The sequence below is a fragment of the Magallana gigas genome, chromosome 8 (assembly GCF_963853765.1).
Source record: "Magallana gigas chromosome 8, xbMagGiga1.1, whole genome shotgun sequence".
Taxonomy (NCBI): Eukaryota; Metazoa; Mollusca; class Bivalvia; order Ostreida; family Ostreidae; genus Magallana; species Magallana gigas.
Genome location: NC_088860.1, coordinates 36,147,167 through 36,159,828, shown reverse-complemented (window position 1 = coordinate 36,159,828; position 12,662 = coordinate 36,147,167). Strand labels below are relative to the sequence as shown.

The following is a 12,662-nucleotide window of genomic DNA, read 5'->3' as shown; positions in this document are numbered from 1 at the left end:
ACTCTCCTTATCATGATTAAAGTTTACCTGGTGTCAGTTCGCGATTCGCCGAGTTAGAGCGATTTAAAAAACCCGATCGGACATAGGTGCAAACCGATTTTTCGCCCCAAGTCCCGTTGGCACCTAAATGACACGTCAGACGGTTTCGTTTGCAGCTATGTGATAACATTCGGTTATATATATATATATATATATATATATATATATATATATACACAAGTGTATTGTAATATAAAAGCGTTTATCAAGGACTTACTTGGCTACACATTACATTTAATATAAGAGTGTTTGTCAGGAACTTACATGGGCACGCTTTGCAATATGTTAAAGTGTTTATCAAGGACTTACATGGGCACACTTTACACATGGTGGGACAGTCCTGGGGGACATTAGTGATTCTGTCACACATTGCTGGGGTGAAATGAGGGCCGCAGATGTAGGAACGGTCCTTTTGACCGGTACAGTTCACTGAAAAAAAAAGAACAACAATGAAAAATTAATTATTATTATTATTATTACAGAGTTGATTATGGTAATAATACAACATGGTAATATTCAAGGAAATTATTGCCTTTTGTTCCGTCCCGTTTAATTGCCCTTATATTTTTATAAACCTGTAAATCATACATATTTGAGCTTGTATATCTAAAGTACTTGGGTAATGATTTTTACATTAAAAAGAAATTTAACACGGAATATAAATATCAAAAGCAATTATTTTACATTCTCTACGTGTACACTGACAGAAGCAAATAGCCCTAGGATAAGTAGAATATGGTCAGACACTTGTAAAAAATTATAAACAGGCACTTACATGTACGTATAAAGCAATTAGGTACAATTTAGTATTGCAGAATTTAAAAAAAATCACAAAATTCAGATAACACGCCGCTGTATTATGGCCGCTTGTTTCCGGAAGAACAATATTTGACGAAATCTCATGTGGCGCGAGATTTGTAATTTCTTACTCAGTCTGTACTTACACTGGCAGGACGGACCGACATAGGTAGTGGTCGGTGGTTTACAGGTGCATGCGCACGCATTAAAGTCCATAGTTCCTCCATTCTCACATGCCTTGCCTTGACAATCTGAAAATAGTCCAGATATAGTTAACACTCAATTTCAGGTGGTATGGGACACCTGTCGATATTAATTTGTATTAAGGTACATTATTATAATCATAATGCATAATTCACTGTTTTAGAATTTTCAAATGTTACATAATTTGACCCAAAAATGTGCTTTAAAAAATATATAAAAGCCCCAGTGGGATTCGAACTCATGACTTACAGCTTATTAGTTAACGCTCTAACCCGTAACGCTACGCTGATAGGTACATATGTAACAATTGTTAAAGTCTGTCCCAAGTTATTGCTACCGTCATTTTTTGATGATTTTAATAAAAATACACATACCAGTGAAAGAATTACAGTTGAAATCAATGAAATGGAAAATATCCAAGATATCTTCTTTGACAAGTTATCTCTTTTCACTCATAAAATTTCACAGGAACGAAACAAAAATTCTTACGGATATTTATAATGGGAAATGTTTATATCTTTTCTCCATTCGGAGGTACTCGGGATACCTCGCGCAATTTTTCAACGTTATTATCCGGGCTTATTGATGGCTGATGCAATGCAAAAACCCCGTAGATTTTTTTATTTTGGGATGTATATTGAAACCTGAAGCGGTAGAGGGGGCGTTTCAAAACAGATAATCTGGACATTTTTCATATTAAAGATGAATGTAGATTGAGCACAAAGGTATTTATTATTACCGAAATATCAAGCAAAAAGTGGTGAAAGCAAAAACTCGGGACAGTGTATAGAAAGAGAATGATTAAAAATTATACTCAATTGATTTAATTGTTTATTTCGATAGGAAGTACATGTACGTCACAATATGGCGGTGTCCCTTACTACCTTAAGCAGGATCCTGAGTCATAATATTCATTTTAATGACTTTTTTTCGAATGGTAATTGTTTTATTCTAAATCAGTTAAACTGAAATTTCTAATCAAAATTTCATCTAAAGCCCATAAGAGGGCTGGATAGTCGAGGCCGTTTTAGGTTATACAAATCTCCTTAAAAAGAAGAGCTTTGTATAGAAATTATCGGAAATATATTAGTTTTTTTTAAAAGTAAAATATTTGGAATTTCTCTTTACAAAAAATAATTGATGGCCTAGAAAAAAATCACATCCAAAATCTTAAGAAAGATTTCATGTTTAATTTGTTGACCATCAAACCTCCTTAAGGTGTCTCACTACACCTTGAAATATTTTCTCAAATCAGCAAAAGATTACTTAGTTATGATAGATAGCATGATGGATAAGAAGTATATGTGTTAAATAGGCGAAAAAATGTGCAATTTTAGAAAAAAAATGATATTTTCAAAAATTTCATCCAGTAAACATGAACAAAAGCCCCGTGCGGATTCGAACTCATGACCTGCGGTTCACAAGCCTGATACTTTAACGACTGAGCTGTTACGATATACATCTAAATCGATTGATACAAACAGTTAAACAAAACATTTAAATCGCCATCTTGTGACGTAGTGTCGTAAAAAGTATAAGTCTCGGTGTAGTGAAGTACCTTAAAATTAATTCTTGATTAAATATGTGTGTTAGCAAAAAGATATATCACTGTTCATATTGTTATTTTAAGGTTGGGCAAAGAAGTGAAAACTTTACACGAAAAAATTAATTTACGTTGCGTTTCTAAAGTGTAATATCTTACCACATAGATTATTTTTACAGCTGTTTGGACATTTGCTGCATGCCGATCCCGATTTATACGGATTATTTATGTCCAGATTACCTCTGCAAAATCAGAAGAATTTAGCTGTTAATATTTTAATGTCCAAAACATACCATGAATAAAAACGAAACAATTTACACTTATCATCGCCTGTTCTCTAATAATACGCAAGTTTATGTTCATACATATAATTTTACAAAACAAAGATAGTGCTAACCTGTACATTGCTACATGTATCTCGAATGAACTGTCAAACTATAAAACGATTTTGGGAAATAAATCATATATCTTTTTCATTGAAAGAGTAAATGATATATAATTAAACTATCAGACGCACAAGCAATATTTGGACGCTAGCGCTGTTATGAAGGTATGAGACAGTAAATAAGATATATAAATAAAATGTGTACATGATACATGTAACTTTGGGACAAAATTGACTACATGTACATGTATATCTAGTTTAATTAAAAGCAGGGGCGCAGTGTATCATAGAATTCTGTTTAAGATGCCTACATACTACTATGGGAGTAATTTTTTCCTGGTAGAAAGAAAATTAATGCTGTCTGTGTGAGAAAGATGGTTTTTAGCAGACAATTCATGTCGTCATATGAGAATTTGGTAAACAAAAGAGATATTTTAGATCGAATTATTTAAGAAATTACGTACAAATGGGCAAGCAGTACGTACACTGAGTAAGAAATAAAAGGATATGGTTATCGAATTATATGTACCGAATGTTTAGATTTGTTTATATACGACTTGACAGTTAGAACTACACAACATATAAATACCAACGCCATCAAGGTTGGAAGACAGACAACCACACAGAAAGACAATCAATATTTATGGGCAGAGATAACGCCGGAAATTATAAGTTTGTGTTGAGGTTACTGACCCGGGTCCGTAATTACACACGTAACTTCTCGTTGATCCACAGAGGGCAAACCCACAACCTATCTTTAAGGAGGTCGCCCAGACAACCTAGAAATAGACCATAATTGTTACTATATGTAAGTTATATGTGGATGATTAATCAAATTAAAGGTTCCATCGTCTTCGTTTAAATTAATTAAATTGACACACCGATATAATTATTTATTTAGGTATCTTTAATATTATGAAATATGATTTCGCTCGCAAAATGGTTACGTAACTTTTTGTTTTAAATAATAATGTAATTGGTATAGCAAAAGTGCAATGATTTCTATTCTCTGCATATGTTGAAGTATTTAACGTTCTATGTTTTTGATATTTATTTAACATCTTGTAGATATATTGTGTAAATGGAAAAAAAAACCTCATTGCCACTTTGATAAATTTTACTATTTTCGATTCTACTATCTGTTTATCATTATAAGTTTTAATTATAAATTTATAACATAACAGAGCAGATTCCGAGTAGACAAAAACATATTGTAATGCATTCATTGACATTAGTTTAAACGCAGCTACTTGCAATTGGTTTGGCAATGCTGTCTACACAACGTACCCAGTCCTTCTATTATAAACATACAGCAAAACTTGAATATAACGAACACGGATATAGCGAATTTACGGCTATAACGAATTATTATTCATGTCCCGGCAAATTTCTTATATAAACCTATAGAAAATTGATGTATATAACGAACACGGCTATAACGAATTTACGGCTATAACGAAGTAATTTTAAGACCCCCGCTGGCAAAATTTTAACGTATTTTATCATTTTTATAACGAATTTTTTCCATTTCAAATTTCATTGAAGAAACATGCAATTTTAAGATGCATATATAAAATACTCAAATTCAAATGGTATACGGAATTTTTTTAGAAATTGAAATGAAATGGTTATATTGACATTTTTGTAAATGACGGTAATACTAATTTTATAACTTACGATAGTTTAGAAAACTGTTAGCCGGAAAAACCCTTAATTATTTTATAACGAATTCGCTATAATATTTTTTACGAATTCGTTATAAACGTATAACGAATTACGGCTATAACGAAGTTTTTTCTATGGTCCCTTGAAATTCGCTATAAACGAGTTTTGCTGTACATGTATTTATTATACCTGGGTGTAGTGGCCCACTTTCATCAGGTCATTGTTTCCCCCCAGAGTGAAGTCCTTGACCTCATCATACCACAGCTTGATCACGCCTGCCCAGTCCAGGTCGTAGGACGCACTGGCCAGATTCTGACCCACAGAGAAACGACCTTGATGAAGAAAGGACGACGATCAATGCTCTTCCAAACCATGTTTAACATTAACATCTGTAACATCACTTGTCCATTATTTAGCTGAGCTGATAACGTATACGTGTCAAACCACTTAATTGTATTTTTGTGTCTGAATTCATAAGTGTAATATACATGTAGTCAATTTTATGCAAATAGTCGACAAAGAACCAGGAACGATTTTAATTGAATAGATTTAATATGAGTATAACAACGTTGTCTTTTCTCAACATGAAATCAGGTGTCAACAGAAACTAAACAGAACAGTGCCTTCGTTGATTAAATCAGTAACAATCATAATATCATCATTAAATTTTGACAACATTAAGTAACATATAAACCGTTTATTTTGTTTTCTAACGATATAGTATCACCAGCTTACTAAAAGCATTACATAGGGAGCCGCGTTCAATTTACTCATCCCGAGTAGGCAACACGACACGGAAAGTTGTGTTCGATTCACTCACCCGGAATACTCCGCTGTCGACCGCCATCATGAACGAGACCCTTACAGGCGTCAGCGTACTTCTGAGCGATCATGGCTATTTCATCATCCCAAGACTTAAATTAAAATTGTACGAACCATTTTGATATAAGTTAATAAGTAAAAATATTTACAATGAAGGTAGAGGTACAAAATTCAAGTACAGGTAATTGAAAATATAAGGGAGCAATCTTATAATTCTAAGTATTACAAATAACGTTCGATTTTAACGGTTGGGGGCTGTGTTTTGTGACTCTTACTCACCATTTTTGCCATGGCCTCAGCAGGTGGGTTTACACCTGATCTGTATTCGTTATGTTTACTGACTATTACATTTTTGTCCTCATCAGAAATACCTGCAGGTAAGAAGAGTCATCATATATTTTTTTTGCTTGACAGTCAACATAATTTGTAAGAATTATATGGCATGTCAAACGTTGCAATATTCGATCTTTTCCATTTGTATTATATAAATATTCATTTGTATTGTATAATTTTCCATTTGTATTGTATAATTTTCCATTTAAATTCTATAATTTTCAATTTGTATTGTATAAATTACATTTGTATTGTATAATTTTCTATTTGTTTTGTATAATCTTCCAATTGTGTTCTATAATTTTCAATTTGTATTGTATAATTTTCCATTTGTATTGTTTAAGTTTCATTTGTATTGTATAATTTTTTATTTGTATTCTATAATTTGCATTTTTATTGTAAAATTTTCATTTTGTATTCTATAATTTTCCATTTGTATTGTACAATTTTCAATTTGTATTGTAAAATTTTCAATTTGTATTGTATCCGAGGGATTGTTTGTTGTTTTGTAACGAAGGTTATCATTGGGTAAAAGTTTTATACTGTATTGTGGGGAAATCAGCGAAATGTTCCGGATGCTGAAGGCTAATTGGTCCCCTTAACATGTTTTAAACACGTGGTGATCTCATTTAGCGACAGTGACGTCAGTGTGAGGCTTGCCGTATTGGACAACTTGGGACTGTTCTGGTTTTTTAAGGTAAACAGATAGGGCCATCGTGATAAAAGATATACCAAGGCATTATACATATATAATGACTGTATAAGGTGTCTCGATCTGATGAACGAGGCCCCCGTCCCTTCATTGACAGTAAGTCTATCGAGAGACGTACATGTATGTACATCCCTACTGGTCTATACCAGGTTTGAGAAATCTGGTTCGGTTAACCAGCTACATGAGTATAATGTCTTGGTATATCTTTTATCACAATAACCCTATCGGTTTACCTTAAAAAACAGAACAGTCCATAGTTGTCCAATACGGCGAGCCTCACACTAGCATCACTGCCGCTTAATAGACCTCCACGTCAAGCAGTGGCGTCAAATTAAAAGTGGTGTTGGGGGGGGGGGGGGGGCAAGACTTATCCTCAGAAATCTTGACAAAACCCTATTCCCAAAATCATGAAATTCCTAATCGTAGGGGGGGGGGGGGGGGGCTAGTATACCTATAACTCTAACTTCTCAATATTTCAATCTTTTCAAGGTAAATTTAAGTTCAATTATGTTTGCTGCGAAAAAAAGTGTGGGGGGGGGGCTGAACCCTCTATGATGCAATGTGCCTAATGGTTAGTTCTAACTTTGCAATAAAAATGGGGGGGGGGGTAACCCCCCCCCCCCCCGCTTCCGACGCCAATGACGTGTTTAAACAAGTCATGTTAAGACGACCAGTTTGCGTTCAGCATCCGGAACATCTCGTTGGTTTTCCCACAATACAGTATAAAATTTTAACCAATGATAACCTTCGTAACAAAACAAATAAACAATCCCTCGGATACAATGCAAATTGAAAATTATAGATTACAAATGGAAAATTATACAATACAAATAGAAAATTAAAGAATACAAATGAAATTTATACAATCCAAATGAAAAATTATAGAATACAAATGGAAAATTATACAATAAAAATAGAAAATTACACAATACAAATTAATATTTATAAAATACAAATGGAAAATATCGAATATTGCAACGTTTGACATGCCATAGAATTACATTTCTTGATTTCTTCGTGTTTTCTCGATATATCTGTTTACACACACACAACAAGTTGACAGAAAGAGAGGGAAAGAGAGAGGGAGAGACAGACAGACAAACAGACAGACTTTACCGGAATCAGTAGCAACGGCAGTCTTTTGTAAACACGCAGAATGATTTGGAATTACCTGGTACTTTTGAGCACAACTAGTCTGAAAACAAAATTGTTCAGCATAAAAACAAACAGCAATAGTCATTTAAGCAATAATAATTTCGACTTTTTATTAATTCATGATAATAATAATTTATATTTAATAAATTAATTTTGGAAAATTATAATATTTCATAATTTTTAAAAATATATTTTACAACTTGAGTAGATGGTTACTGGTCAAGAAACTAAAAATTCTTTTACTGATTAATTAGATTTTGCAAATTCAATGTATGGCGATTGACATCTTCGCTAGCCAAGGGTTTCTGATCCGCGGTGCGGATCAGAAACCCTTGGCTTGCGAAGATGGGCGATTGAGAGTGTGCGTTACCTAAGTATGCAGAAGTTCCTATATAAACAAATCAATGAATAGAGATACACAAACCGCCAAATAAAAGAATCAAATTGGAAAAAAGATAAACACAAGACTCACAGATCTTTCGATGCGATGACCAGAGCAAGGAAAGAACAAAACACCTACAAGTAGAGACAGATGCTTCATAACAAACGGTAATTTGTAGGACGTTTTCATCTTGTCCATGTGGTCAGTGTCCCCCGCGTACGCAGACATCGGGCTCTAATTATGTGTGATGCTTTGGTATAATTGGTGTTGGTTTATGGTTGGGTCAGAGAATATTATGAATGTGATTGACATGTAACCTACGTGTCTTAATGAGAGAGAGAGGGAGAGAGAGAGAGAGAGAGAGAGAGAGAGAGAGAGAGAGAGAGAGAGAGAGAGAGAGAGATTAAATATTTTGCCTTCTGAAAAATATGTTGTTTTATTATTAAAAAAATCCCACAAACAACATAAAAGTTGAAATAATCATTCTAAAGTCAATAAATCAAATTTAATAGACATTACAAATCACCGGAGATGATATCAACAGCCATCGTTTCAATCTAGGACTTTTGTAATTAAATAATATAAACAAATATATGCCTTGTGACTGTCATGAAATTGCAAGCAATAAACAAAATGTTCCACGGTTCTTTATGATGAATCACTGACAAACTTTGATGTGTGGAATATTCATCTCCGAGTGACATTAAGTAGTCTTGCTCTATTAAAATCATGCATAACAATCTCTATTATTCGGTTTTGAAATCATAATATATTTATTAAAACCACAATCAAACACATCTCTCAACCTTACTAATCTATATATCTTATAGATGTATGTCTCATTTGGATTAGGTAAAAATTACTTGGATATAGTAGTTTTTTTCTTTCCAAATTCATTTAAGCAATATGAGCTGTATTTTTTAGAATTTGTTTTTTGCCGCAGAAACCTGTTAGTATGATAGGTCTGCATGTAACTTAAACTTTTATGGTGAATAAAGTTTGAAAAATTCATTAATTTTTGTCAGAGGAAAGATTTCTCTTCTAAAGAATATATAGCAAATCAATTGCTGCACAGGACGACAATAATTCAATTTTGCCCCAATAAAGGCTTCTTAACGGCTTTTCCCACAAAAATACAGCTTACAGCATGAATTTTTTGTCATTTGAAAAGAAACACACCTTTTCGTAAAAAAAAATATTAAACATGAAAATTGCAGCTCATATTGCTTTAAGCAGTTTTTGGACACATTCCTCTTCTCTAAATACTGTTGATTTGTGATCACTCTGATGTGTAAACTATTAAAAATATTTATTTAAAATATGCTATGGAACACGTTTGAAAAACAATTACCCGTCGTAAGTTATCTTGTTTTACTGTTGTTTTAATCTGCTATACTTTAAGTTGTTTAATTATTAATTATGAATTTATCTGTCATCATTTTACTTTTTATAACACTGTATGATACTGTGTTTCGTCACTACATTATTTTTTCATTAAGTCGACAAATACATCGATAAATACTTCCTCCCTATATGAAAAATACAATTTTAACAAATCCACAAACATTATGTTACCAACCATAGAATACAGAATCTACACGTTCTCATAAAATATCAACACAATGAATTCGTTAATGAATTGGTATTTTTACCTATATACATGTAAGTCAATAATTAGTCTTACCTGTGAAATTCAAAAGAATGACTGTGGTAAGGATTTCTTTCATATTGGTCCAGCAGCTGCCCCCTATGACATTATTTTGTCGAAATAGAAATAACCAACAAAATGTAGTTCCTGTCTGGAAAAAAGCCCCAATTGAAATTAACTGGCATTTTTTTAACATCTAATTAGAAATCAACTTGAAGCCATCCGTTCGTGTCCTATTGATTTTAATTACTTAGCAAATGGTTGTTTTTTGGGGTTTTTTTTTTTTTTTGTTTTTTTTTGGTGTGTGCGGGGTTTTTTTCGGGAGCAGACAGACTGATAAAAAAAAAATGATATTTTCATGAATTCAGATGCATGTATGTAATGTATCATGCGGAGAAACTAGTTAATTTTGATTAGTGTGTCTCTCAAATCCTTGTAATTCATTACGGTAATGTAAATATTCATTCATTTTATTATTTAACCCTGTTGGTAAATAATGAAATGAAATAAATAATAATACACGCTAAAATCGTACGTTTTTAAGCAGCATTTCAGCTTTTGTGATCGGTTCACTATTCAAATTACCGTAGGTAATCTAAATAACGTAAATTCAAAATCCACATAGACTTCCTTTAACTTATATTATCACGAGAAACAAAAAAAAATAATAAAAATAGTCGCTCCAAATGGCTTGACCATTGACTTATTGAGCTGGCCTTGAAAGGGCGAAGGTATTACATGTACGTTATAATGGAAGTACTATCAATGGGAGTCGTTAACAAATATACGATCTCATATTTAAACGTTCACCTTTGATCAGGACGGAACCGTTGACTCTAAAAAATGATTGGGTTTACACGACCATTGCACGCACGTAGCATTAGGGGTGGGGGGGGGGGGGCTTCCCCCTCCCCCCCCCCCACTTTTTCTCGTAGCAACTAATTTTTTTAAAATTTACATATAAAAAATGAATAATCATGGAGTTGCCCTCCCCCCCACTTTTTTGGGAGTATGTAAGGAATTGGTATGAAAATAAGGAAATTGAAGTTATAGATATACTACGCCAGCCCCCCCCCCCCCCCCCCAGTCAATTCAACCTAGTTTTTTTTTTTTTTTTTTTTCTAACAAGATTTTTTGGATGAGACTGCCCCCCCCCCCCCCCCACTTTCAAAAACGATGCTACGTGCCTGCATTAAGAAGTATAGCTAGCCTATGGAAACTGCAATAACATCTCTGACTTTTTGTTTTATTTTTGTGTATGTTATTTAAATGTCAATTTTCAAAAAAGTATGAATACGTTATAAATGTTGTTACATACGTTTTGGCCATTATAACTAATCGGTTTATTAAGGTGAGATACAAACATATTTTTTAATGAAATATTGGTATGATTAGAACACTTTTATGAGACATGAAATGTCCTTATTTATAAAAGGATATTGTGTTAAGGTTTTCAATAGAATGATATATAGGTCAATTCTTTTGTTATATACAATTGATCCTTTAAGGATAGGTGTATGGTAAGTCTAAAAAATAAATTGATTTTCCCGATATAATAACCTGATATTGCCAAAGAAATTTGTTTTTTGAAATTGTTATAAATCTACATGTAACAAAACATTGCTGATTATGTATAATTATTTTACACAATTCTCCAAAAATGTGGATGGTCATCTATACCTTCATATTAAATATCTCTTTGAACTGCTGGTAAATTGTTTAACCCTTCGCAAAGTAAACTGGCCTGTATAATGATAAGAGCACACAGTCGGATTAGGGCGTTATACACGTATAACGATAGAAATAAGAAGCCAGTCTCCCTCACACACATCCGTTTACATTGAATCTCTATTAGCAGCTGATCAACAAAGGTCAAAATGGGAGAGTTCTAGATATATCAGTTCACTGGTCATTGTTCCGTTTCTCGTTGCTTTCATCGTCAAAACAAAAATAGCTGGTTATTATATTATCTATTAGTTATATACACTTAGTAATCTCCGGTCGCTTGATATATGTAGAAAACTTAAAAAAAAAACTTTATAGGCGATGCTTTTAGTCAGGAGGAGGAAGTAAAGAAGGCAAACGTTGAGATAGTTATCATCAGTTAAATAAAAGAAAAAAAATATTTAGGTTTTAGTTAACTTTATCAGCGTTAATAAAGATTAAACTCTTCGGAAACCCCACCAATAAACTAACTTATCATGTAATCTCTCTCTCTCTCTCTCTCTCTCTCTCTCTCTTCTCATATTAAGAAAATAAGGGGGGAAAAAAATACTTACGATTATTTTCCGGATCCTCCGAGACCTCTCGATGCGAGTTACGATGTTAAGACGAGCATTGTATATGTATGTTAAGTGTATGTATTTTTGTTGAACTCGATTTGGGCGTCACATCAACAAAGTGGCTCTTTCCGCTCAACGGATTATCCCCAAACAAGCCACACGGTAGTGATCACTTTTATCTATTGTTGTTATGTTAATGACGAGAAATCTCTCACATTTCTATGTTCAACAGATTGGTTGTGGTGTACTCTACTAAACTGAGCAGGAAATTCAACTTGCAAGAAAATGACTACATGTTTACATATATATATCATCTCTCTCTCTCTCTCTCAATCTCTCTCTCTCTCTCTCTCTCTCTCTCTCTCTCTCTCTCTCTCTCTTTTTATTGCACATCTCATGAAGTTATAATGTGCATTTCCTTGATAATTATTTGTAACATGCATAATAATTTCTTGTAAGCATTTATGACTTTTTTATACATTATGTTTCATAGTATCTCTTACTTCAGGTTTTTTTTTTATTAACCTCGAATTTTTATTATAAAAATATATCATCTTACCCAGAAGTATAGGCATAACAAGTGTATATACCATTTTAATATAATGCTTCATTTTCATTAGATTTCGACACCACATTTCATATAATGTTCAATGACACAAAATCTGAAACAATTTCAAACAAAATTCATTTCGCA

General features: G+C 33.0%; 2 protein-coding genes across 8 annotated transcripts in view; one reads left to right on the top strand and one right to left on the bottom strand.

The window, feature by feature from the left end:
* LOC105343765 (cysteine-rich venom protein latisemin) overlaps window positions 1–12,227 on the bottom strand; it is a 182,459-nt gene extending 170,232 nt beyond the window's left edge. The window contains exons 1-12 of one of the 5 annotated variants that reach the window (XM_066069108.1): window positions 11,966–12,227; window positions 11,367–11,430; window positions 9,723–9,837; window positions 8,129–8,172; window positions 7,618–7,696; window positions 5,736–5,827; window positions 5,455–5,548; window positions 4,824–4,966; window positions 3,663–3,748; window positions 2,744–2,826; window positions 984–1,088; window positions 349–468 (exon numbers count right to left, since the gene is read on the bottom strand). In XM_066069108.1, coding sequence (XP_065925180.1) covers window positions 349–468; window positions 984–1,088; window positions 2,744–2,826; window positions 3,663–3,748; window positions 4,824–4,966; window positions 5,455–5,548; window positions 5,736–5,827; window positions 7,618–7,696; window positions 8,129–8,172; window positions 9,723–9,837; window positions 11,367–11,372 — 967 coding nt within the window. In that variant the 5' untranslated portion in view covers window positions 11,373–11,430; window positions 11,966–12,227. The remainder of the gene's footprint in view (window positions 1–348; window positions 469–983; window positions 1,089–2,743; window positions 2,827–3,662; window positions 3,749–4,823; window positions 4,967–5,454; window positions 5,549–5,735; window positions 5,828–7,617; window positions 7,697–8,128; window positions 8,173–9,722; window positions 9,838–11,366; window positions 11,431–11,965) is intronic. The other 4 variants (XM_066069112.1, XM_066069111.1, XM_066069110.1 and 1 more) reach the window with 4 other exon arrangements.
* Window positions 1–12,662, top strand: part of LOC117689995 (serine/threonine-protein phosphatase 6 regulatory ankyrin repeat subunit B-like) — a 568,848-nt gene that overhangs the window by 338,318 nt on the left and 217,868 nt on the right. The window lies entirely within an intron of this gene.